Source organism: Corvus hawaiiensis, chromosome 18 (assembly GCF_020740725.1).
Source record: "Corvus hawaiiensis isolate bCorHaw1 chromosome 18, bCorHaw1.pri.cur, whole genome shotgun sequence".
NCBI classification, from domain to species: Eukaryota; Metazoa; Chordata; class Aves; order Passeriformes; family Corvidae; genus Corvus; species Corvus hawaiiensis.
The window spans coordinates 6,305,975-6,331,926 of NC_063230.1; the positions used below are offsets into that span (position 1 = coordinate 6,305,975).

At 47.4% G+C, this 25,952-nt stretch overlaps 3 protein-coding genes across 3 annotated transcripts; all 3 read right to left on the reverse strand.

The window, feature by feature from the left end:
* Window positions 1-1,729: 1,729 nt before the first annotated feature.
* On the reverse strand, window positions 1,730-4,365 carry LOC125335344 (D-dopachrome decarboxylase). The gene is made up of 3 exons (XM_048322897.1): window positions 4,186-4,365; window positions 3,876-4,051; window positions 1,730-3,070 (listed from the first exon to the last, which is right to left on the reverse strand). Exons 1-3 carry the CDS (start codon window positions 4,291-4,293, stop codon window positions 2,998-3,000), a joined length of 357 nt encoding a protein of 118 aa, XP_048178854.1. The 5' UTR covers window positions 4,294-4,365; the 3' UTR covers window positions 1,730-2,997.
* Window positions 4,366-5,652: 1,287 nt separating this feature from the next.
* On the reverse strand, window positions 5,653-15,050 carry LOC125335343 (glutathione S-transferase theta-1). Its single transcript, XM_048322896.1, has 6 exons — window positions 14,861-15,050; window positions 14,701-14,757; window positions 11,529-11,616; window positions 10,241-10,391; window positions 7,883-8,059; window positions 5,653-6,879 (listed from the first exon to the last, which is right to left on the reverse strand). The coding sequence occupies exons 1-6, from the start codon at window positions 14,970-14,972 to the stop codon at window positions 6,679-6,681; spliced, it is 786 nt and encodes a 261-aa protein (XP_048178853.1). The 5' UTR covers window positions 14,973-15,050; the 3' UTR covers window positions 5,653-6,678.
* A 4,822-nt stretch (window positions 15,051-19,872) lies between these two features.
* On the reverse strand, window positions 19,873-25,149 carry GSTT2B (glutathione S-transferase theta 2B). The gene is made up of 5 exons (XM_048322468.1): window positions 25,016-25,149; window positions 22,179-22,266; window positions 21,370-21,520; window positions 20,652-20,828; window positions 19,873-20,115 (listed from the first exon to the last, which is right to left on the reverse strand). Exons 1-5 carry the CDS (start codon window positions 25,125-25,127, stop codon window positions 19,909-19,911), a joined length of 735 nt encoding a protein of 244 aa, XP_048178425.1. The 5' UTR covers window positions 25,128-25,149; the 3' UTR covers window positions 19,873-19,908.
* Between the last annotated feature and the right edge of the window lie 803 nt (window positions 25,150-25,952).

The following is a 25,952-nucleotide window of genomic DNA, read 5'->3' on the forward strand; positions in this document are numbered from 1 at the left end:
TGCCCCAGGAGCTTCAGTCATGGCTTGTTTAGGGTGTGTGGGCAAAACCTTGAATGTGTGTGGATCCCCTGCCCAGGGGGCTGGAAATCAGCCCAAGGCCACTGGGTTTCCCTAAAGCTTGCCATGGAGCTAGCTGGAGATGGGAACACACTTCTGTGCCCCTGCAAGATGGAGGAAGTGAAGCCAAGCACCACTGTGACAGCTCCTTGTGTAAATAACTTTATTCAACTGTAAGACAGTCATACAATAGGGAGTCTTAAAGAGCAGGTGTGCTACCTGCAGCCCCACAGAGACCTCAGGACAGCCCAAGCACATGCCAGACAGACTGGCAAGGCCCCAACTGTGGGATAGGACCTCACGTTTAAATCCTCCTGTTGCTACATCACATCACATCACACTAATAAAGGTAAGCTTGTGCTCAAGCACTGCACTGAATCACCACTTAGCACTATAGAGTCCTCTTCAACTCAAATGTACCATCTCCAGGGTCCCATTTGTGTTAATGCCCTTCCTTTCATCATGACACACCAAGTACAGGGTTGCTGTGAGCAGCAGCATCACAGTTACATTTGGAGAGTAACTTAAAAGCTATCACAACGCTGTAGTACTTTTCTGTCAGTAGTGCCCTGCAGCATCCTCAGGGCCTCACTGCTCCTCTCCACTGTAAATACACAGAAAGATTGTCCAAAGTTCAAAGGTTTGAGGCTAGGAAATGGTTACTCAGTGTTCAAAACCAGGGCATTACCTTTCAATTTGAACATATGCCTATACAGCGTTCTCAAACAACAGAGGCCACTTTGGGGAGCAGAAATACTTGTTAATCTTAGGAGGTTAAGCTTGGGAAGTTACAACAGTTAAAAAAAACATAGCAGGGAGATACTAACTCCAGATGTCAGGCAGGCTCCAGCCCATGGAAGAAGGACCATCTGCACATAGCATTCAAGAGAAAGGGATTTTATAATGTCATTGCTGAGCCATAGTTAAGGGTGGTGTATCTGATTTTCTCCTACCTGATGTGTGAAAAATGTTTCCTGCTTCTGTTGGTCGCTGTGTTCATGCACTAGGGTGGGTTCCAGGGGCTTGCATAACCCGTTGCAGGTTATCCTTCTTGAGTCCCAAAATACTGTCAAACCTACTCTAACATTAGCTCAGTGAAGAAAAAATAGGCCATTTCTTCAGATCAACATGAACTTTCTTAAATCTTATTGCTCAACTCTGCAATAGTGGAGAAGTTGTTCCCAGGCACAAGCCCACAATGGGAGCAGCCAAGGATGAGAGGAAAGCACAGAGCCTGCAGAAGTCCCCAGGGTGGCCAACTTGGCCCAAAACCAGGAGAACTGGGGCCCAGGGCTGAGCAAACTTGCTCTGAAGGAAACAAAGGCTTTGGCAAGGGTTTATGTTTGTTACTTCAAGAGGCAGAAGGACTTCCAGGAAATGAACCATCTGCAGATCAGAATTAAAGTGAGATCATTTTCTGCATTTCAGATTATTCACCTCAAGCTGGTGCAAAGCCAGGGCTGTCCACCCCCTTCCCTGCAACACAGTACTCCTGAGTTAGTGTTCTCAGACTCAGTTCACCCACCTGTTCACTGCCTGAGTTTCAAAAAAGTTTGATTGAAGAGACCTCCTGAGAAAGTGGGGAGACCTGGGCAGCCACGATGTCTGTCTCTAAGCACTAAGACCTACAAATCCCCAGTGCTGTGAGCCAATAAACTGACACTTATCAAAAGAAGTTCTGCTACAGTTTATTAACCAGATAAGGTGTAGCCCCCCAGCCTGATACACAAATTTGTGTTTGGTATTATAGTCCTTACAGATCTGGCAAACATATAAGTTATTATTGGTGTATAGGAAACAAACAACTCTAAATGGTAATTAGAAGAAATATTTTCAATAACCTTGAGACCTCAAGCCATAAACAAATTAGACTCCATTTAGAATGATGAAGGAGCACAGAAGCCCCCTTCAGCCTTGTGTTCCCATGGACCCCCATGTCCCAGGGATGTGCTCTCAGCTCTGCTGAGCTCCCTGACCTCATCACAAAGTAAAAGGGAACTGATAAATGTTTTTATTATTAGCAGAAAGCAGAGACAACATTCTACATAAAAAGTACCCTGCTTTTGTTTTAATAAAATGCCGTGCGTATTCCAGTTATAAAGTGAGGGATCCTAAAAACCCAAAGCACTTCTCTGCAGGGACACTGAGCTGGAAACATCAGCCACAGATCACAGTGAGATGCTGTATCATCCCAAAACTCCCCATAACAGCGAGGAAAAGGACTCTGAACAAACAGTGAATAACAGGAATTAAAGCTGGCAGTAGCAGAAACTTCAATATATTTTTTGGTGGCACAGTGCAGGTCTTCAGAAGTGACTCTCTCCTCCAGACACTGCCATCAGCACACAGATGTTCAGCCCTGAAAATCTTGTGAACAAGTAACACCTTGTAGGACCAATCACAGGAGGTGGCAATGGCAGAGCACAGAGCACAAGACCTGACATGAGCCTTCAATGCCTAAACTTCTCTCCCAATAATCCCTCTCTTTCCAGAAAGGGCTTTCAGAAGAGCCTGAAAAAGAAAAGAATTTGACTTCCAGGTCATCTTTGCTGGCCTGGGACCCTTCTACTGCCACAAAGAAACAGAAAAAAGGATTTTTTTCTGCCTTACAAACGATGAGAAAAACTGGATAAACCTCAGAACCTCTCTGGTCCTCAGTAAAGCCAAGTGTTCTAGAATTAAACTTTTTACTGGTACAAGCAGCTTTATCTAGGCCTGGGCTTGAGACAAAGATTTTGAACTATATTCAGTAAAATCAGTACAGCTGATTGCCTCACTCTTCAGCCTTGTGTGTACAGGATGCAAAGACAAAAGTAAATCATTCAGTGAAGGTGTAGAGCTACACAGATTTGATCACAAGAGGAAGCAAGTAGATAGATAGAGCTGGTCATCTCTGCGTTGTCTTCATCATTGCTTTGTTCCAGTCAGCCGCTCAAAGGATCACAGGAATGTCATGACTGTCCTGTTCTTGCCAATCTGCCAGGGCTCCAGTGGGTAAAAGCGGATGACAATCCTTTTGGGCATAAGAGCAAAAACGTGCACAGGAAACATTATTTTACAATTAAACATTATTCCTGCCCAATTTGCAACACAGTAGAAAATCTGCACTAGGGTCTCACTGTCTTACACTTCAAGGTGTTAATTTAACAGAAGCAAACATAAACTGTGTATGGGCAGGGTAAAAACAGGTGCCAGACTTCACTCACACAAACAGTCTGAATTTCAACACTTTAAATGAGGTACTTGTCCATTTTAGAAAGACTCATGTAGTGCATAATCTTGTCAGGGAGTTATCCTGACAGCATCCAAGAGGCAGGGAAATATTATTATCACTCTCCTTTGGGGAGATGGGTAAGATGAGCAGAGATGGACATGGCTGACCTTCAGGAACAGCCTTGTTCCAACATTTGGCCTGTGAAGGTCATAGATCCTGTGAAGGTCTACCAATTCCAGTGGGGTTTTGCACTAGTTTCACCAGCTGGAACTACTATCTTTAGAGAACAGTAATGCCTAGACTGTTCAACAACTGCATACCAGTCTATGGTTTTATCTGGCTCCAAACCACATGTCTGGGATTCAGCATCCAAGAGCACTTAAGTGTTTTCAATCTAGTCTTGGATCTGCATTACAGCTTAACCTCCTGGAGGACATGGGAACTGCCACTATCCTCACTATTCTGAACATCCCCTTGGTATTTGTTTGTCGTGTTCCATATCCATGGACCACACAAACCTGTAGGACCGATGGGAGGACGCTCTCCCTGCCCTTGGGGTGAGCACGGTGCCCCCCGGGCTGAGCCCCCGCCGAGCCGCACTCACCGCTCGGGGCCGAGGCCCAGCTGCGCCGTCAGGACGTCGAAGAAGCGGGCGCTGTGCCGCTGGTTCTGCTCCGCCGTGCCCACCACGCCGATGGATGAGACGACCAGCTGGGCGCAGGGCTCGGCCGAGCCCGACAGCACCATGGGCAGCCCGCTCCGCACCGTCACGTTCACTCGCTGCCGGGACAGCCACCGTCAGCCCCGACCGCCTCCAGCCCCGCTGCCTCGGCCTAGCCTCCTCCAACCCGCCGCCCCGGCCCCGCGGCCTCCAGCACCGCTGCTCCGGCCTCACCGCCCCCGGCCCCGCTCACCTCCGCCGGTTTGCCCAGGATGTCCGCGGCGGCGGTGCACAGGGTTTGGGCCAGCCCCGGCGGTAGCCGCTCGGCCGGCAGGCTGGTGTCCAGCTCCACGAACGGCATCACGCTCCGGCTCCACGGCCCAGCGCCGCCTCTGCCTGCGCCCCGAGGTCCGACCCGGCCCGGCCCCCGCCCCGCCCCCGGAGCCGCCCAGGCAGCGGAGCCCCGGCCGGGTCGGGCTCAGCGCCCTGGACCGCCCGCAGCAGCGCGGTGCGCGTCCTGCCCTGGTAGTGAGTGCCCTTCGCCCCGTGCCAAGGCCAGGCGCGGGTCGCGGCTTACTCTGCTTCGCCACAGCTGCACCAGCTGGCTGCCGGGTCTTTGGGATTCACCATGGGCATTGCTGGGATATGCATTAGAGGCTGTGAGACCAAAACTCTTTCACTAACGGATGGGTGAAATGAGTTTTGTGATGGCCCTTAGGGCCAATGGAAAAACATTTCAGGTCACTACAATAGACACCTCTGTGCAGGGAGGGTTGAGAATGGAAGTGCAGTACTTTCTCAGAACAACCAACACTACAAGGTATTAAAAAGCAACCAGAGAGGTTTACCGCTTTATCCAATGTGTATTAATTACAAGGACTTTGAGCAATCAGGACTTTGAGCTCCCAAGTTGATGAAAGTGATCCTGGCAGGCTGGCTCATAGGGAAGGTGTAATCTACAGATCAGAGGTGTCTAAACTAGAGATCAGAGGCTTCTCAGAAGCTGAGTTACTGTCTAGTGAGGTTCCACGATCTCATTTACAGCAAAGGGTTATGAACCAGCTAGATTAAAAGGTCATCATTTAAGCCACAAAACTGTTAGGAAAATTTGCCTTGTGTAATGTGACACCTTGGTTTTCTACAGTTTAGACAATGCTAATGAAAACTGATGAAATTGCTCATTTCTTTGCTTAGGGAATTGCTTGGCCTTCACTGCTGCTAATGAAGACAATAGTGGCACAAAGAGTCATGTGCAAAAACCAGCCAGGAATAAGGCTGGGGAAAGATTTCTAGGATAGAATAGTATCTAGAACTGAAACCTTGGTGAAAAACACCGTAAGAAAACAACAGGTTTTTTTAGAACTTGCCAGCAAAAATTGTCACTACCCAAGACCTGGTAGTAACGGGGAGGGGAAGGCAGTTATTTGATTAGTGAGAGAAGCAATTCCTGAGTTCCATTACTCATTTTGTTTTAGTCTTTACATGAAGAGTTTTTTGGCAAGGATTTTAGGGTAAGGGCAACAACTACTCATGAATGGAAATATACAGATATATTCTGCCAGTTTCTGCATCTTGTACAATTTGTTATTTTCAACTGAAAAAACCGGAAATGGTTGGATTTGCTCAGTTTTACCTCATAAATTGTGCTGCAATACAAAAGGATTTTCTATTTGAGCTATAACTGTGCAGAAACAAACAGCCAAGAGAAGAGCCCAAAAGCTCCAAAACAACTCTTTGCCCTTTTATTGTGATGCATGTGTTGCTCAATGCCACAAAATCTCTCCTATTACTTCAGCTGTGCAGGGTGACTTACTTGGTGAACTTCCATCCAAAACAGTCTCAGAAGAGTATATCTGCATTTATTCCCTCCCTGCATTTTCTAGGAGAAATGTGGATTGCTATTACAGTATTACCATAGAAAAAACCCCGATTTGTGTGCTGTTATATTCTCTTTCAAGAAAACACTGTGAATGTATTCTTTCAGGGTACTTCCTATATAATATCAGCACAGTATTTAGGTAGGCAATTATTCCAAGGCTGTGGCCACCAGCAGCACAAATCTCCAAGAACAGCTGCTGCCACACATGTACTGGTAGTCAGAGCACCAACAGAACCCAGGGTTTCAGAAATCAAAAGCAGTGGTTAAACTGAAGAATTATAAAGATTCACAGTTGTAGATGAATACAAAGAAATTTCTCAAAGGAACTTCAAGGCAAATGGAAGTGTGGAATGTACATGGACAGCCAAGCAGGATGTCTCAACAATAAGAAACTTTTAAAATTTCTTTTTTTCACTTTTGTGAAGTAGTTTTGTGCTCATCTGTGCAGACACATGCTGGGATGATGAGAATCAGACACACTTTGCAGTACAAATGTTAAAATCTCATGAAAACTATGACCCTCATCCTATTCAGTTCTTTAATGTTCCCAGTTTATAGGCTGGCTTGAATTCTGTCAGGCAATACTGTTCTTGTCTCTACCATCTCTGAGAAGACTGACACTGAAATAAAATCCAGATGCACGTTAAGTGACCTGTAGGGCCTCAGCCTTCTGTATAAATTTAATGTTTTAGGTCAAACTTTCCCCAGCTTCCACCCCCAAGGATACAAGAAAGACCTGGCCAGGGGGGAAACATTCTGCAATTTCTGTGTTAGAATTACAGTGCTCTTTCCAGTTACATGTAGAAATGGATGTCAGAGAAGTTAAAAAGGAAAAAAAAGGCAGGAAAAATGCTAAAATAGGTTAATTCATTTCAACATCTTCATCAACACAGGTGCCAGTTGCTCTTTCAGCTGTGGATCGATTTGAATATTGCTCAGTTCTTTGATATTGAGGATCATCTCATGGGCTTGGAAAAAAAGCTCTTTCCCCACCGCATCCTCCACCCGCCTGCGCCACTCCCTCAGCCTGGGTCTGTCTTCAAAGATGTCACAACCAACTCCAACAGGCTGCAGAAAGGGAAGAGAGCAACAGTGAGGCTTGGGGCAGTCACTTCTTAACTGAGACAACAGGCACTAAAAGTGTACTTGCAGGTACAGGTAAAGAGGAAGCGCTCATACAGGAGCAGTAGGAAGGAGGGAAATCTCCTCTGGTCGGGTGTACCTATCTGGGGGACACAAAAGCTAACCTGTATTTTAAAGAGCATTTACAAGTCAATTCCTGGAATAGCTATGAAGTGCAGCATAGATGACCACGTTCAGTGAGTGATTTTCAGCCACAACACTGAAGATGTGGTGGGCTGGCAGTTCCAGGGACCACTGCCCAGTGTGCAGTACAGAGTGCTGCATTACACAGCAACACCCAGCACAAAATGTTAAGTGTTTAACTGAACCAGTGTCCTAACTGACATAATCTACCCCCTTCTACTTTCTGCCTGTGCCACTCTCTGGAACACAATGTAGAGAAGCAGAACTGCTGTTTTTCAGTCCCTTGGACACTGAACCGGGAGAAAGAAATCACTGCTGGGCTGCAGGATCCAGGCCCTGGTGGGCTGGCAGAGAACCATCAGTTTGTCACAGACTTAATTTGATTACCTTTGTCTGAGATAAATTCTTTCATCTTCCAGACACGGCATGGGCAAGTACCATATTCTTGAATGACAGAAATATTCCTATACGGTTTTCTCATTTCATCAGACCTGTCTGCTATTGCTTCTCACTTACATATACTACCTCCTTCTCTGGAGGTTAAAAATAAAAGTCATTATAAAAAATGAAGAAGAGGTATTGCTAGAGATGAGAAACAAAAGAGATCTGTTGCAGCTAGCTTTTTTTTTGATTTTCACTGCTGTTCTGAACCCACTCCCACTCTCCCCATTGTCTTAGGCCAGTTCTGCTGAGATATGCTCTCACTTCTCCTTCTAGTGAAGTGTTACCACATGCTGCACCCTCCCTGCCCAGCAGCATCTGTTTTCCCTTGTGCTGACATTCCTTAGCATGCTCCAGCACTCACTTGCATCAGTTCCACAATGGCCACAAGATCTGCCAGGGAGATCTCATTCCCAATGATAAAAGCTTTGTCCTGCAGAAACCTCTCCTCAAATTGCTTCAGGGAAGTGGACAGCCCCTCCATAACCTCCTGGAGCTTCTCAGAAGGCAGTGGCTGCCCTGTGAAGAGGGGAATCAACACCTGAGGAGAGAAGGGACATAACAGAACAGATGACCATCTTCTCTGGTAGTCGTAACTTAAGTTATACCCCATGATTGTCAGTGACCTGCAATAAAGCTGCACAAGGGGATGGCACAGCTTCATGGACTGCAGCAGCTCCAAGGAGCTCCTGGACAGAGAGCACACAAGCAGTCCTAAGCAGCTGACCTGCCACGGTAGTGGCCTCCAGCTAATCAGCAGCAATATGTGGAACAAAATGAAGGATCCTCATCTTATTTTGTGCCTGGCAGCTGTGCCCTCCCACTCCACCCTGTTGGGATACAAAAGAAAAATGGGCAACAGCTCCAGGGAAGACAAATCTCTGCCACAGTCACCCCTGCTACATCCTCTGTTTCACCAGCAGCTGCCCACCAGCCACCCCTGCCAGCCACCCTGCTGTGGAACTGGGTGCTGAAGGCAGCTGCCTGTCCCACAGAGTGATGGAGAGGAGGGAACGGTGGTGGCTGTGGCAGGAGCATCGGAAGGACTAGAACGCATCAACACTGGCTGGAGAGACAGAAATGGCTTCCTCTGTGTGACAGCAGCCAGCAAGGCTGGCAGTGGCCAACACCATTTTTACATGACCCTTTCTGTGGCCTGCCAGGCATCATTCTTTAAACCACTAGAAATTTTTCCAGAGCAATCACATAACTGCAGTCCTTGTGTCTACACAAACTTGCTGGCACTGGGGGTAGTTGCCTTTCCACAACATTTTTCACCAGTGACAGAGGTGTATGCACCACTGGAGCCTGCAGCGTTTCACAGCCATGCTGCCTTCACCTTCCACAGCTAAAGAAGTATAGTTTATTTAGAAAATCAGAATTAAAGATACAAATTTCAGTCAGTGCAAGTGGACTGAATTTCTACTTACTGCTAGTATATTCAACAATTCAAGTTGGGATTGCTTAATCCAAGCCAGGATTTTGGCCAAACACATGTGGAATCTATTTCATCAGAAAATTCATGGCCAGTTGTATTCCTAAGTGATTCCAATTATGCATGACGGGATTTTTGGGTAAAATCACTTGAAACAGCATCTTCTTCCTTTTCCTTATCTCAGGGCAGTCTGTCTTCTCCCATTTCTAGCTAGTATGCTTCTCTTACGTGGTGGCTTTATATATTTCCATATTTACAGTTATTCTGAGGACCTTTTCTGCATCTGGGTTATCTAATCATCATCAGCAGCAATTATCTGGATTTCCTTCCCTTGGAGCACTGCAGTGACAGCCTGCAGAGGCTGGAAGAAACTGCTTCTTGTATGAATCTGACTCATATTTGAATTGCTTCTCTGCACTCTATAGCCAAAAAATCAAATACCAATAAATTCAAGAAGATGAATGAGTCCTGATACGCTTTGTTAGGCACAAAGAAGGGCAAATTTTACAATGAAGGAATGAAGTTCTTACTTGTTTACTAGCAACCCTGATTTCATCTGAAATTCCATACCACAGTTGTCCTTGCAGGACTATATTTGCACCTAGGTCTCTCTAAGGATAGTTGCATTAACTGTCTGGTGAGTTGGCTGGAAATAGGTGTCCAGCAAAATATCATCTAATACTAAATGATTTTCTGGCTCAGGGTTAATCAGTTAATTTTGCCTAAATGTTAATTGACCTGACTACACTGAGTAAAGAAAATCTGCCTCTCAGTGTCTCTCCTCTCTGTCCCTGAGCCTATTTCAGAGAAGCACATAAGTGTGCTGGAATCAGAAGGCTCCTTCTGGATTTCCACACTAATGTGGCTGCAGGGACTTGTATGAAGAATGCAAGTCTTTCTGCTTCCAGCAATAAAACACATGATCACCAAAGCCAGACTTTGCCTATGTGCACACTCTGCACAGCTGTGCAGTGGAGGAGAGGCCCTTGGAAGCAACACTGTTACATATTGGCTCACAAATCCAGGCAGTGGAAGTCTGTTGGGTTTGAGATCTTCTGTACCAGACCTTCTTTAAGGGAAAAAACTGAAATGGCCAATGCTGCTTTTGCCAAATCCTGACGTTGATCAGTTTGGAACAGCTCCCTCGCCCACAGCTCCTTTCAGCTAGGAATGGCCCACGTTTGTTGTTTCAGCATGACAAACGGTCTCTGAATTGGGGCTTTTAAAATGCTCAGTATTCTCACAGGAAAACATTACTTTACTCACATTTTTACGTTGTCTCCTTACCTTGATCCACATGGTCTTAGGAGCATTAGCCCGGATGTTAGCATGGTGCCAGGAGAGGTACTCATCTACCCGGGCCCGTTTTTGTATGTCTGAGGGGTACCAGTGGTCGGGAGTGTTGTACTTTCGACTCAGATACAGCAGAATGGCAGTGCTGCTCATGCATCAACAGGAGACAAGAAAGGGGGCAGGCAATTATGATGCAGAATACTTTTGCCTAAGCTCCCTTTCCTGCCTCTTCTCAGCTTGCTGCTGCCACTAAAAAGCATTCAGATCAGGATTTCCAGTGGAGGCATCTCTTATAAAGGCATCTAATTCATGTTGATATCAGTGGCCCTTAGTCACCTTAGCTTCCATGAAAACTTTAACCTGCTGGAAAATCACAGCACTGTTCCCGTCCACCATCATGCTTGCTGGACAGTACTGGGGTAAACAAACAATAAACCTCCATGATCATCTATCAGTGATGGTAACTCCACTTGCTCCTTGACTGTTCTGACCCATCTCTCTGAGACCTGTGCTGTTTCCGTGCTTGTGTACTAAATGAAACTCTTTGATAGGTTATGCTGCCTTTTCATCAGGTCTGTCTCCAGCATGCAGCTTCCACTGAAGTCAGTGGAAATCTCAGCAAGGAAACCCGACAGAATCTTTTTTGTGTTTGTCCAGATATTTATACTTTCACTAACTGGCAGAAGTCAGAGGGAAAAATATCTTAGTCATCTGCAACAATACTTAGGCTATTACTACAAAAAAAAGATGCCACAGAAAATGTGCTGACAAAATGGAAGAAAATGCAGACACCTTTACCTGATACTACTATAGTTCAATTGTTTCAGTATTATGACATCATTAACCAGTCTCCATATTAATCTTTTAATGTAAAGCCTAAATTTTATCTGTGTAGATGTTCACTCAGCCTTTATGGCTAATTGTACAGTCACCCCAAGACACTAATTCAGATAAACAGAATTCTTTCCTAGAGTAAAAGGGATTTCCTTTCCTAGGGTTGAAAGGATTTTTATAAGCTTTCAACATCTCCCAGAAATGTTTATAATCCCATTTTGAGGTAAGTGCATTCAGGATGAGATGAAGCAGCTAAGTCAGTTGAGTTGTTTACATTCTGAAAGATAATTCAAACAGAAAGTGGAAAGAGATCAAATGAGGTTATACTATTAAAAATAACCAGCATGCTCATATATTCTGTGATCCTTAAATATTCCACAGGAATGACATCTTCTGAATGCAGCACAGATTGCTGTTACACAAGGAAGTCTAAGGACTGAGTTCTTACCATTCTGCAAGGGTGAAGTCTCCGTCCTTCAGTGCTGGTACTTTCTTCAAGAGGCTCACTTTGCCAGCACCTTCACTATTTGATGGCCCTAAGAACATGAACAGACAAGTCTGAGGTTAGAAGTGTATCTGCCAGTGCCTGATAAATGAAATACCTGCAGCCAACTGGATGATCAGTGAACTGTGTGAGGTTTTCCCAATATGGTCGTAGCTCACAATCGAAAGGTAATGAAATGGCAGAGGGCAGTCAGCTCAGGCTGGGCACATGGCATGGAGCAGTTTATATTTCTATACAGGAGTTCTCTTGCTGGCTCAGGTACCAGGATACTTGCAAAACTTACTGACAGAGTGGACATTCGCTAGGGGCAGGGAAGCTCAGACACTGCACTACTCCTGACTCTGTGTTATTCCTGGCTCTGCATGTCAACCTACTTCTAAAAGGAAAACACAGGAGGAAGACACCATTCTGTAAGAATTTAAACTCCACAGTCCCTTGGAGGAATTAACAGCTGACTATCTAATCAGGCTTTCAGGCTTTCAGTTTCCCACTGCTGGCACAGGACATGCCACTCAGCAGTTAAATGCCAGGGAATTGCACAACAGCCCAGGAACACCCGAGTAAGAAAAGCTATGAGGAATTTGTTTGCTTTGCTTGTTTTAAGTGCTACTGAGAAGGAGACATGACAAATAAGGTGCAAATCCTGATCAAATCAGCGTGACCAGCAGGAGGTCTTGTACAAAAATCACTTTGTTCAAAAAAAGACAAGAAAAAGGATCATTAACTTACAGTGATCTCCATCTCTAAGAACTATTTTTACCCATTGAGGAAGCAGCAGCAGTGTCTACATTACTGGACAAATGTGCAGTAGGAAATAGTCTCCAGGAAATAAAACCAGTCTCTGGACAAAAAAGTTTATTTGCAGCTGGTTTGAGACGGGGTCAGAGAAGGCAGGTTGCTGCATTACAATTACAGACTGCTTTCCGTTATATCGATTTCATATAATGAGTTAATTCAAGCAGAGCATACATTACCACTTGTTCTCCTTTCTAGCTGACTAGCCTCTACCTTATTTCTTCTTTGAGAAGTGGGTTTTCTAAAAATTCCAGTGTAAGTAGCTTCATCAGAGACTAGGGTTTACATTTATCTGCTATTTGAAGGGATTCAAACCCACATCTTCCATTTCATTAGGAAAAGTCTCTGGCTACCTGCTGTGATGATGGCTTCCACCTTAGCTGGGTAAGAGGTTCCATCTGCACAGCAGAACCAGGCAACACTGTCAAGAGAGGCAGGAAGCCCTAGGTAGGGCTTCTTAAAAATAATAGCCTGACAAAAAGCGCAAGTTGAGTGTAATAATTGAGAAAATTGAGTCTAAAAATAAAAATGTCCAAAAATCAAGCCAGTGGGCAAAGTACTGTATGCCTCACCCCCATGAATTGTATCACAGAAACAGCAAGGCAAATATTTGTAAATCTACTGTCATGCAAGGAGTTGCTCAGGGAAGGTGCTTTGTTTTATGCTTTTAGAAGGTCTCCAAAGGCCAGTGGTCATCACACACCCAGCTCTGGTGAGATCTGTAGTGTTCAGTTGGTCTTTGGAAAAATGCAGTAGAAAGTTGCCAGTCAGTAATGCTTACAGCTAACAAGCAGTCCCTTGTCAGACCCAGCTATTTGGTTGTCCTGCTGTCTGTGTTTATTATCCAGGACAGCAGGAAACTAAGAAAAAAGGATATGAGAAGCAAGCAGTGGGTGAGGGCAGCCTGAATCAGATTTCAGACAGCTTTCATCATACAGAAATCCTAGCAGGAATACTGAGCATATTTGTTCCCTGATGGGGCAAACATGTCATTATAGCAGGTTGGACAGTAGGTCAGTGTCAGTTAGACAGCGTGCACCACAGCCCGGGGATGGCATCATTTATTTTGGTTTGTACAGGGTCTTTGCACATAGACACAAAAGACCTGTGCTGAGACTCTGTGACTGAGCTGTGAACTGGTAAATGCCTTGGTGTGAACACTAACTCCAGGCTGCTTCATTAGGATCCACTGTTTATTGTATGAAAATAGAGACTAATATTTGTATTTGCAGTTTAGCAGAGTTTAAGCTTGTGCCTCTCTTCCAGCCAGCAGAGCCAGCCTTTTTGTTTAGTGGTATTAGGCGACCCATCTTTATCATTCCTGTGATGCTGGCTTGAGTTATCGTTCTGTTTAACATCAGTTGTATCTGGGGTAATTAGTTCTTGATGACCCCCAAGGATGGATGGAGATATATAGCTATATACACACACAGTGTGTATTGCTAGGCTTTGAGGTGTAACTTTAACAAGCAGAGTATACACAGTCAAAAAGCAGGGTAGGCTTTGAGGTGTAACTTTAACAAGCAGAGTATACACAGTCAAAAAGCAGGGCAGGCTGCACACATGAGGAAATCTTAAGCGTAAGTCATAGTGCAGGGAAGGAGGTTTATTGGTGGGTGAAAAGAGCAGTGGAAAAGATTTTATGCAAATAGAAGGGGAAAAATCCCACTCTATTTGCCAATCATGTACCTGCCTAATCATCTCCCCAGCCAAGGGTTTCCAAGTAATATGCTTCGCCTTAGGCACAAAAGTAACAATTTACTAGGAAAACGCAACATTTAACTGGGCAATAGTCACACAGTTGGACGAGCCTGAACAGCTGAGTGTTTCTGCAACGTACAGCATTCCCAGAGCACTCCTCGGCTGTCACTGTGACTAATTTGCTTGAAATGGCTAGAGGAACATTCCTTGGAGAACCTCAAAAATAGATGCAACAGAGCTACGGGACTGCTCCGGGAACGGGAGCCGCACGGTCAAACCACGGCGTTCAATGCCCCTGGGCAGCGCAGGGATTCAGCATCAGTCGGGTGACCCTGAGAGCTCGTCCTTCCCTCCCACCGGACTGAAGGACGCGGTGCTGCTCCTGTGCCGGGAGGCGAAGGGGTTCCCCCGGGGGCCGTGAGAGCAGACCCCCGCCAGGTCCAGGGCCGCAGCGGCGGGCTCAGCCCGGCCCCCGCCCGGGGATCGCGTTACAGCGCCGAGCGCTCGGAGGGCCCGTCCGGTCCCTCCCCGGCCGCGGGGCCACCTCCCGCGGACAGGCTCGGCCGAGCAGGGCCGGTGTCCGGCGCGGGGACCCTCCCGTCCCCTGCTCTGCCCTCACCTGCGCGGGGCTGCTCCGCGCCGCTCCCCGCCGCCGGCTTCTTCCCCAGCACCGAGTCTGCCAAGAGCCAAGAGAGGGGCTGAGCCCGCGCCCCGCCGGGCTGCGCCCGCCCCGGCCCCGCCGCCTCAGGGCAGCGCGGCGGCGGCCGCGCCCGTCCCACCTTTGAACAGCTCCACGTGCTTAAACTCGAAGGGAATGTTGTTGCTCCGGGCGAAGATGTAGATGGAGCGGCAGGGCTGCGAGAGCAGGTCCAGGTACAGCTCCAACCCCATCCCGACCCGGCCTGCCCTGCGAGGAGCTCCCGCGGCTCTGCCGCCGAGCGCCCGGAGCCGCCCTGCATGGGCCGGCGGGGGCCGAGCTGCGCCGGGCGGGAGCGCCCTCCGTCCCTCCCCCGGGCCGCGCCGGGCGGGGGCCGGAGGGAGCGGGGTCTGCGCCGTAGGGAAACCGCGGAACGCCACTCTCCTGCGGGGCGCGGACTGCAGAGTGCCGGAGGACCCCAGGAGAGCCCCCTCGGCCGAGGCAGGGGCGGGGAGGCACGGCTGGAGTTGGGACAGGGGTTACAGAGTTCCCCTTCCCACGGCGTCAGGCGGCTCTGGCCCGCTCTGGCTGCCATCGTGTCTATTCATTTTCCTTCAGGAAGGGAAGGTAACATGTGAGTAGTGACAAACTGCGAGTAACGGTCAATGACCAGCCTCAAAAGAGAGGCTGGAACTAAGCAGTAAGGGAGAGGAGGCTGTCACTCCCCTCCAGAGCCTTGGCTGGAACCGCAGGGACTCGGGAGCCACTCTCACCCACAGCATCCCACTATGACTCTCACAAGGTAAATGCTGAGTTTTGTAACACAGTTCTGCAGGGTTGTGCTACGCTGCAGACTGAGCCTTTGCACAGTGTCCTCTAAGCCAGTGTTAATTATGCACCGCCAGACCTCAGTATGGTTTTCAGTCCAGAACATAATTCTTTGGTCACATAATCTCTGCCAAGTGCTGCAAGGTGACATCTGAATGGCAGTGAAGTGCGGAGGACTTCTGTGTGGGCATTACGTCTGCATACTCACTCGAAGTGACTTTCCTCTCTCCCTGGTATTTGTCACTTCAGATTTTCATGCAAGTGGAGGAGAACTAAAGAAGTTTAGACTCAATTCAAGCCCTTGCACTGAGCCCACAGCCTTTCACAGCTGTGTGATTCAGGACGGTGATGTGCTGGCTGAGTACAGGGACTTCTGGGACTCTGGGAGACAGAGCAGCTGAACCACTCAGGGCAAAGTCACCCCCAATCAAACCCACCTCAGCTGCGCTGACACCTTGCTATCAGTGTTGTGCCAGAGAGCTTGTATGTCACACAGAAATCTTTGGAAAGACCCGTGGGAATCTCAGGGAGAGGAAACTGGAGGATCGGTTGCTCTTTTTCTTGTGCAAAGGGTTGTGAAAAGGCTTGGGTACTGAGCTGGGAGCTTGTGGACTAGATAAATTACAAACTGGAACACTTCCAGGGGTTTAGAACTTTCAGATTTAGAAGAGCACTGTAAGAATTTTTCAGTTTCTCAGCCAGAACAGGAAGAGAGGCTGTGCACACCCTTTACTTCCCCTGCAGCACAGTTCACCCTCTAGAGCACCTGCATCCAGCACCAATATGCTGGAGATCACAGCTCATAGAGTATTGTGGCAGGTGCTTGAGTTCAAACTCCTTCGGTGCAAAGGAATCTTAAATGTTAAGGGAGTGGGGAAGAGGAGCATGAAAGTGGCTCTGCACAGGTAATAGTCTGAGAAGTCTTTGTGCTTCAAAGTGCTTCCGTGTCCCTACTCTGATATATCGAGAAGAGTGTTGATCTCAGCAGTGTGCAGCAATGTTAGCAGTGTGGGTTCACTTTGCTCCTTTATTCATGGTTCAGTTGATCCATTAGTCCTATCTGAACTTCAAAGATATTTTCATGTGCCTCCTGGAAATGTTCCTTCCTTAACTTTTTCTCCAATGTGCTGACTGCACTGCACAGCCCACATAACCAAAGAGGTATTTTTATCTGGTTGTATTATAGGCCATTTGATTGATTATTCCTGGCTCCAGGCTAGTGTTTCTAGCACTGTATTTTCATTTGACTCCATCACCTCAAAGACTATTTTTCCTGCCTTTATATCCTCTGTCAGCATTTTGGAAACAGGAACAAGACAGAAAAAATGCATTAAGTTTTGTAGTTTATTTCTTAATCATTTAGAGAAAGTCTCAGGATGTTTTTCTGTTTTTTTAAACATTCCTCCTATTTTGTTTGTTACAGCTTCATTTTATTCCAGAAATCACAGGTTCTCACTTATTTCCAAATAGCCCTGGCAAGAATTGAGGAAATTGAATCGAACATGTTTGGTTAAGCTGACAGTGCAGGTGTAACCCCTCTCCATTTTCAGGGTGAAAGGGGAGTGGACAATCAACAGACCTTGTACCAAAGCAAGCAAAACTCTTGCACAATCTGTTGGGTTTTGGTAGGCAGCTCCTAGGGCTTACAATTTGGGAACTGGAACCAGACAAGATCCAATGACACAAAGGAGCAAAATGCAGAGGTGGAGGGATAGAAAAAGGCAAAGTACAAGGATGAGCAGCCTTATCTCCACAATTCAGAGCAAAAAACAAGGCAGATTTATCTGTTTTATAACTCTGTGGCCATCCAAGGAGTTACTCTAGGGAGGTGCTTTGTCCGGTGGGAATAGAAGGGCCCAAAATGCCACTGGGTCACTGCATACACGCCAGGCAGAAACTATGGGAAAAACAATTTAAAATCTCTTCTTGCCACCATGACCAGGCTGGAGTGAGGCAAGTGTATTTATGCTTTGTGAAACAGCAGTGGAGGAGCACGAAAAAGCCAGCTCTGAACATAGTTGCAGCTTGGTTTTGAAGGCAGCTGTCCTTGCAGGAGTGCACAATGGGTGACATTTAAGGAACTTGTGCCTCATTCCAACAAGCAGAAAATTGGCTCAAGACTCTTACGCAGAGCTCTTGTGCTACAAGTATCATAAATAAAAAAGTTTTAAAAGGACACTTTATTTGCCTCGGCTTGTGCAATGGTTTGCATGCAGAACAGCCCTATCTGGAGATTCTGCTGGGAAATGTGTATCACAAAAGGCTTTGCTCCTAAGTCCATTTTGAGATCTGTCAAGATTAGCACCCTGCAAAATAGACTCTTGGTTTTGATTATTCCTCTGCTCTGCTTATACTTGAACAGAAGGGGTGGGAAATATTTATGATTCTGGTAGAAGTTTGCTCTCTACAAGAAAGGGAAAGTTGAAAGTCAGGGAAAGTACAAAGGTGCCAACAGCAGAGCGCAGCGAGGCTGGACAGCCGTAGTGAGGCAGCGAAGGTACCTCTTTAATTGCAGGTGTGTAGAGCAGCCCAGCTGGTAACTGTGGTAAAGCTGCAGTTAGAGGGAAGGAAGTGGTTGGTGGTACAATGTAAACAGCTCTTGAGGCTCAGCACTGCTGGCAACAGAAGCAGGATGGCGTTGTCAGGGATTGCTGCTCAAGCACCAGTCATGCAAGCACTCTTAGGGCCAGAAGAGAGCTGCTGTCATTGACTTTACTCACTGGCATGCAACAGGCCCTTCCAACAAATTTACCAATAAAAAATCAGGTAAAAAGACAAATATCTTTGTATGCGTCAGCACTGAAAGCGACAGTTTGAGGGCAAATGTTCCTTTTCACCACTGACATTGAGGATTTCTTGTAGGTTGGAAGGATGGAAAGTAAAGAGACCAGCCTGCAGGCATGTGCATTGCAAACCGTGGTTCATGTGGCCTTTTGAACTAAAGGGCAGGTTTACTCAGGAAACAAACAGAAAAGCCAGCTGGCTCATTCCCCAAAAACAGTAGATCCAACTGAAAGAATGTGTGAGACTTTGAGCAGCTACATTCACCATTTCTGAGGACTGTAATGACTTGCATTCAGATGACTGACATCTTACACCCAGCATACTGCACAGCTTTCGTCGTGGATGGTGCAACCAGCAGCAGAGACAGACTTCCAGATACAACCACAGCTTAACAAGGAGGGGAGAAAAACAATTCTGCACACTGGAACCCTCCTCATGGAGGCCTGTACTTGGAAATGGGAGGTCACAGGGACAGAAAAGCAGGAGGGGCACAAAGGGACACAGGCAAGAGGTTATGAAGGGTGCTGCACAGGTGTGGAGGATGACTCGATGTCCACTTGCTTCCAAATCCAAACAGAGCTACAACACCTGGCAAATACAGCCACTGGCTTTATGGAGGATCTGATGAGACTGAAGAGCAGTGGAGCATTAACTATGTTTGGGACATTACTCAGCTCATGTACCGAGCTCTCTGCTCATCAGGGCTGGCCAGCACAGCTTCCTCTGCTACCTGTGCTAGCCCAGCCACCACACCGCTCAGTCTGACAGCCCAGTCAGAATGGTTTCTGTTGAGCTGACAAACCCCTCTGGGAAAGGGACAGAGCACTGATGTAGTTTGGAGAGGGGACTGTGTGGTTGGCAGCAGCTTGACCAAGAAAAGCAGGTTTTTTTCCACTGTGCAGGATGTCCTTTGTAGAGTGTAGCATGAGTCTCTGGGTGAGCTTTATTGATTCTGTCCTTCCCAAAAGCTGGAGGCATTCCTTGGGTACTAGCACAGCTCCCTGCATCTGGGCACTGTGTCCCTTTGCTCTCCCAGGTGACGCAGCAGCATCTAGTGGCCAGGTGTTTCCAGAGCCCTGGCAGGGTTCCCACCGGGGGCTGGGTCCTGGCTTGTCTCTGTCCTAAAGAGCAAAAATCTTCCAGCAGACTGTTTTCACTTTGCAAAGGGAAAACCGTCTACTACAATGATTTTTCCTTGTTTCAGACACACCAGTTCTGCCATACCCTCAGGAAACCTTTGGTCTGGCCTGGAAAACTCAGAACAGAGATGGGAGAGCAGCTCTGCTGCCCCTGTTTCCACACAGACTGAATCACCTCAGCCCTGAAACAGATCCAGTGGTGCTGGAGCATGAAAAAAAAGCCTACAGGGCTAGAGTTCCCATGCTGCAGTGGACAAGAGGGAAAAGCAGCTCATGGCAGTCTAAGATGTATTTTTCTTCCCTTCTAAGTTGCAGAAAGGCTGTGAATGAAGAGAAGTGCACTTTGTGGAATGGTGTTTCTGTATGATTTTTAGAAGAAATGCTGAAAGACGACAATAAAGCCTTCAGAAAATAATCCATTTTATTAGAGCATTACCCTCTAATTCTGGCTGACCTGCTTTAGGAGCTGCTGCTTGAAATTCTCCATCATCTCAGGTGCAAACTGATCAGCAGTCATGTTCTTAATGTTCATGATCTCTTTGTGGGCTTCCTGGAAAAGCTGCTTCCCCACAGCTTCTTCCACCCGCTTGCGCCACTCCATTAACTTTGGCCTCTCCTCAAACAGGTCGTAACCAGCACACACAGGCTGCAGAGACAGACACAGCACCCAGGAGTGAGGCAAACATGGCATTTACCACGGATGGGACCAAATGAAAGATGGATATGCTTCTGGCTCAAGGCAGCAGACAGTCATGAGGTTAGGTGGAGCTCATCTCTGGCTCTTAGGTCATAGGAGGTAAGTGGTGACATCCTCAGCAGCTGCTGTCCCTTGGGACGTGCAGCAAAGAGCTCTGCCATGGCTAACCCAAGAACGGTCTAACACAGAACACGGAAGTCCATGCATACCAACACAGCTCTTCCAAATATCTGTACTTTCCTGCCTAGTTTGTAATTTACCTTTCTTTCTTGATGAATTCGGTCCATATTTCTATAGAAAGAACTGTTTCATCAAAGTAGGTGTTCTTCCCTGGCAAACTTAATTGTGGTCAAAGTCACAAAGGAACAAGACTTAACCCCACGGAAGATCTGCCATTACAGCGGTGGGGGTGCAGCAGCCACTCCTTGGCCTGGCCTGCCCACAGCCTGACTCACATATCCAGCAGTGCTGGGGTTGATGCTCACCTGCATGAGCTCCACCAGTGCTACAAGGTCTGCCAGGGAGATCTCGCTGCCTGCGATGAAGAGCTTGTCTTGCAAGAACTTTTCCTCAAACTGCTTCAGGGCAACGTTCAGCTCCTCAGTAGCAAACTCCAGTTTCTCTGGAGGAAGTGGCTGGCCTGTGAGGAGAGGCAACAGCACCTGGCAGGGAGAAGAAACAAGCTGTGTATGTGTTTCCTTCCAAATCTAGTCATCACACTCTCACTGCCACCTTCTGAGGATCCCTCACCAGCCATGCACTAGAACAACCAGAACTGCTCATCAACCTTGCCAGGTTAACATTAAATGTCAGTCATTACTTCCTGCCTCTCCTTGTCTGCTGCCTAGAAATCTGAAAATTCAACCACAAGAGTCTCCTCTCAAGGGAAGACTGTATCATCTGCCAGCAACTGTGTTTTGTTTTCCAGAGGGAGGTTGGTATTCTCCATGAAGCCGAGCAGCCAGCACTGAGCTGTGTCTAGTGGGAGCTGCTCACCCAGGATGTGTTTGCTCTGGACCTTTGGCTGCAGCATGAAGGATCCAGGGCACTTCAGTTAGGCTCCCTTCAGCAGCCAAGTCAGTTTTGTTCCTATCTGTCATCTGGCTTGTACATTTGCTTAGAGAGGCCCTGCACACAGGCAGGCAGGCAGGCCATTTAACTTACAGTTCTTAGCTCGTAAGTTTTGACATGTCATGGTTTTACCTTGGTTAAGAACAACTTGCTTCCCTTTGCACGGATGTTGGCATGCTGCCAGGACAGGTATTCATCAACCCTAGCCCTTTTTTGCAGGTCAGATGGGTACCAGTGATCAGGAGTCTTGAATTTCTGGACGAGATACAGGAGGATTGCAATGCTGCCCAGAGAACAAGACAGACTGGTAAGCTGATCATCTGAGATTAAAGGACCTCATCCTTTCTTCCCCCCCCAATTTTGCACTGCTGGACAAGCAGACACACAAACCTGATTGGAGTCAGGCAGAAGTTCAGCGGGGCACAGCACAGGAGAGAGTTTGTGCTGGCTTAACCAGCTGCTTGTGGACAGCAATTACCTGATATGAGATAATTGCCCAGTGAGACAGGTGTGGTCTGCTGGCACAGTTACCCCATCAACATTTTTGAGCAAATAGAAGCTTCAGAATGAGTTTATACCAAATCTGAGCTTCACGTTGCCTGGCCATCCAGGAGCAGGTGCTTTATGTCAGATGTCCTGCACTGACCTACAGCCTCCAGCTGCAGGCAGAGAGCAGGAGGACACGTGGACAGGTATTTAAGCTCAGAAACACTGCTTACAAAGTAGCAGAGGAGCTCCAAGCAGCAGCTTTTTCTACTATTAATGCTGTTCAAGCTGCTTACATGTGATAGGTTTTCTTGAAACACAGGTTTGTACAAGTGGAACATAGGATAGGAATGAGACAAAAAACTGCCTGGACTGGAGTCCCAGCAGTACACTGGCAATCCAAGCATTGGGATAAACAATACTGCAGTAGGGGATTGAGTTTATTTGAACCTCACCTCTCTGCTAAGGTGAAAGAACCATCCCTTAGTGCAGGCACCTTCATCAGGACATTCACCTTCTGGAACTCCTCTGTCTTGTGCTGCCCTGAGGAAGGAAATGAGAAGTTTTACTTTGCAGGGATACTCAGGACCTGTTTGTAAACACCTCAGCAGTTTGTGGGGGCCATCTAGCTTCAAGTTGGTTTTGATTGTACAAATAGAGTTTTGTATCAAGTTTACAACCAATGAATAAGTGCTGCAGGGCGAGTAGGGGGATAGTCCTATGGTATCAGCTTACTTGCTTATTGCCTGCATACCAGACCCACCTCTTCACCAAGGGCAGGATGGTTAGGAGTCCTTTCATACCAACAGCACTTGACAGCTTGGGGCTCTATCCACTCCAAGTTTGTGCCTGGAGGTACCTGTCCTGTACAAACCCAGAGGGAGCAGCAAGCACCTTGGAAGAAAAGGATCTCACTATCAGAAATATGAACAACAAGGACAGTGAGAAAGCAGATAATTTTTTTTTTCTGGAAGATAATGCAATTTATATTCAAGTTGCTTTTTAAAATCCACAGATGAAAATAAATTCCTGTGATTCCATATATAGTCATGGGTACTTCATTACAGATCTTTCAATTAGCTCCTGTGCATTTTGTGTATCTTTTGTCAGAGCAAATATGGATTTGAGGTTGCTTTTAAGCTACCTTGTAGGTCCTCCCTGAAAAGCACGCAGAGTGAATCTGACAGGAGAAGGTGCTTTGTTCATCTGAGGTCTCAGTGTACTCCTTTATGTCTGAAACCAGTCCCAGCAGCCTTGTTTTATGTGACTTGTTAGTGACAGCCTGTTCCAGCCACTCGCTTCAGTCACATGTGGCTGCCTGGGTATTCAAGCCTCTTTAATGTGTAACTAACCTTGTGCCATGCCCTGCTATGTGAGCCATCTGAGAATCTGTGTGCCAGAGATGCTCTGGAAGCAAACTTAGCTTTTCTAGTACCTGGCAAACCTGATTTGTGACTATTCCCCTGTCACTTGGCTTGCAGCCCATCTCCCCTACCCCTTTCAAAAAGATGAAGTGTGCAGATTCCAGGTCTTCAGGTGTCCTTTGAATGTCATGTGATTCCTATCCATTCTCACTCTTTCTACCCCTTTCATTGACCCCTGCCCTACTGGGGGCCCAAGAGCTTTTCTGGGGCATCACATTTAACCCACCACCTCAATTCTGAGTATCAGTTCTGTCACCTTGTCCTTATAAACTGTGCAGTGATGGGTACCAGTGCAGTGAGGCCTCCTGCACTGTGGTACCAGTGCAGGTACTTGGAGAGCTTCCCCATGGCATGGGAGGTACGTGCTCTGCAGGAATGGGATGAGATGCACCCAAATCACCCATCCTAAATTCACAGGCCAAAAGCAGGCACTGTTGCCAAGGGGCACAGAGCATTGGAATCTGTGATTTAATTCACTTTCCTTTCTCTCACTTCCCCTATACCTACACTTCAGTTGTTCCATTCTCTTTGGTGCTCTCATTCCTTGCCTGCCAGTCTCCTCTCTTTTGCTCCAGTGTCTCACCACAACAGTTAATTTATTGGGAAAGAAGGGGAAGGACACAAGATGAGCCAGCCCCCAGCTACAAACAATTGCAAAAATTTTTGCTATGAGACAAGTGGGAGGAAAGCCACAGTAAGGTACAACCAGCGCACAGCTAAGGTGTGCAGGGGAACACCCAAAAACTCAACCACAGCATGTCTGAGGTTTGTCTCAAGTTGGAGCTTTTTTCGTTCCTTTATCAATTCCAGCCCCAGGAGCCTTCTCATCTTTCATTGTTTTTAAGCATTACTTAACTGAGGCCTTTTTATGCCCCATACATTAATTTCAAATCCAGCAGATTTCTGGAAAGGTTGAAGGATAGCTTTTACCAGCTTCAATTACAAAGAAAGAAGATACAGATCTTTGGGCCTCCTTTGGTGAAAACACACGATACCCTTTGGACAGGCTCCTACCAGTTATCGGTTGGTTTTAACCCAACTAAACCACCTCCCTTCTTCCTTTCTCAGTGTTCAGATTACTGGCAGCTGCATTGTCTCGCTCCACAGCCTTCACAAGCTGGTCCTCAACCCTCTCAAAATAACCTGACCACAAACTGCTTGAGCCAATGGAGCCCCCAGAGGGGCAGCCTTACCCCTGCCCTGCCCTACCTACACATGGGGACAGCTCAGCAAGCTGGTGCAGGAGGAGCCTCCCAAGGGGGTGTTAACCCCTGCCAAGAGAAGAGTTGCTCTACAGCAACTGCTGCTGCTTACCAGAACAAAAATTTTTTCTAAGTTGAAGTAATGAACAAGAACCACACATCTAAGCTGTCCTCGCCCATATGTGAACGTCCCATCTCTGCAGCTTTTTGTTTCCCATCTAAATCGGGAATGCCTCAGACCTGGGACGTACTGAGCACTTCTTAGAAAAGCATCTCTTTTTTCAGAGACACATTTTCTGCTGGGGTGGGGCCGATTTCAAAGATAATCACACGCCTTTACAGTGTCCTGTTTGCTGCGGAGGAGCACAGGCACTGTAATCAGTATTTAAAAACAAGGTTGCATTGAAGAATTAGGTATTGTTTCTGTGTAGGCACCAGAAACCCTCTGCAGCAGGAGGGCCACCCCACCCTCTCTCAGCATCTCGCACTGATGGGGATGGTGAGTAACCCACTTGCTTCCACCCGCGGGCTGGCATCAAGCATCTCCCCCGGGAGTGGCCAAGGGACCCGGGTGCCGGCGCGGGGAGCAGCGGGGCACCCGCTAACCGAGGGGCTGGGACCGCCTGGGGCACAGGGGCCCCCCCGCCGCCCCCTGGCCCCGCTCACCTTTAGCCAGCTGCACCCGCTTGAACTCGAAGGGGATGTTGTTGCTCCGGGCGAAGATGTAGAGCGCCCGGCAGGGCTGCGAGAACAGGTCCAGGTACAGCTCCAGCCCCATCCTGTCGCTGCTGCTGCTGCTGCTGCTGCTGCTGCTGCTGCTGCTGCTGCTGCGGCTGCCGGCGCCTGGTCTTGTCCCGGCCCGTCCTGGCCCGCCCCGCCAACCTTGCTCCCGCCCTGGCCGGGGCGGGGCGACAGCGCCCTGCCCTCTGCAACTTCATCAGGGCGGTGCCTAACTCATAGGACATGGGGGTGGCACTTTCAGGGTGAAGTCTCAACTAGGCTCTGCCACCTTACATCTGATCTCTGGCTTGTCCCAGTAACTGCCCTTAATCCCTTAATGATAAAGAAACAACAGCCCGGCTGAGAGGGCGTGGGTGCTTAAGAGGCAGATCCTGGTTTTGCCTCTGGGAGCTCACAGCTCTTGCACAAGAGGACTTCCCATTCCTGTGACTCCAGTACCAGCCCAGACACCCGTGCTATAGAAAAACAAATGAAGAGCAAGCAGTCACAGTAGGAAAACAGACATTGCTTCATTGCTATAAAACAACCTTGCTCCTATCTTCACAAGATTCAACCACCTTCCCCAAAACCCATTCGTCCAAGATTCCCAGCTTTCAGTAATGTATTACTAATGCCTGCATACATTTATTTTGCTTTGCAAAACAATAGGCCAGAGCTGGAACCATTCCTGCTGAAGGAAAAGCAACCCTTGGAGAGTTGTTGCAGGCCACAGCTACATGGCAGCTTTAAGCCTTCGGCCAGGGCAGCTAAAAATACCACGGCATGTGTCAAATACAGACTTATGGCTTGCAGTGACACTAGCTGGCTCCAGGACATCTATATTAGACATCAGACATTTCGGTCTGCATTAACACCAATCGAA

Coding starts and splice junctions, on each gene's coding strand:
- LOC125335344 (XM_048322897.1), bottom strand. CDS start 4,293: ATGCCGTTCGTGGAGCTGGACACCAGCCTGCCGGCCGAGCGGCTACCG. Junction 4,052..4,185: donor TCCTGGGCAAACCGGCGGAG/GTGAGCGGGGCC, acceptor CTGTCCCGGCAG/CGAGTGAACGTGACGGTGCG. Junction 3,071..3,875: donor CTGGGCCTCGGCCCCGAGCG/GTGAGTGCGGCT, acceptor TATGCCCAAAAG/GATTGTCATCCGCTTTTACC.
- LOC125335343 (XM_048322896.1), bottom strand. CDS start 14,972: ATGGGGTTGGAGCTGTACCTGGACCTGCTCTCGCAGCCCTGCCGCTCC. Junction 14,758..14,860: donor GCACGTGGAGCTGTTCAAAG/GTGGGACGGGCG, acceptor GGCTCTTGGCAG/ACTCGGTGCTGGGGAAGAAG. Junction 6,880..7,882: donor CCATTGTGGAACTGATGCAA/GTGAGTGCTGGA, acceptor CCCTTTCTGCAG/CCTGTTGGAGTTGGTTGTGA.
- GSTT2B (XM_048322468.1), bottom strand. CDS start 25,127: ATGGGGCTGGAGCTGTACCTGGACCTGTTCTCGCAGCCCTGCCGGGCG. Junction 22,267..25,015: donor GCGGGTGCAGCTGGCTAAAG/GTGAGCGGGGCC, acceptor TTCCTTCCTCAG/GGCAGCACAAGACAGAGGAG. Junction 20,829..21,369: donor GCAAGTTGTTCTTAACCAAG/GTAAAACCATGA, acceptor TCTCCCTGCCAG/GTGCTGTTGCCTCTCCTCAC.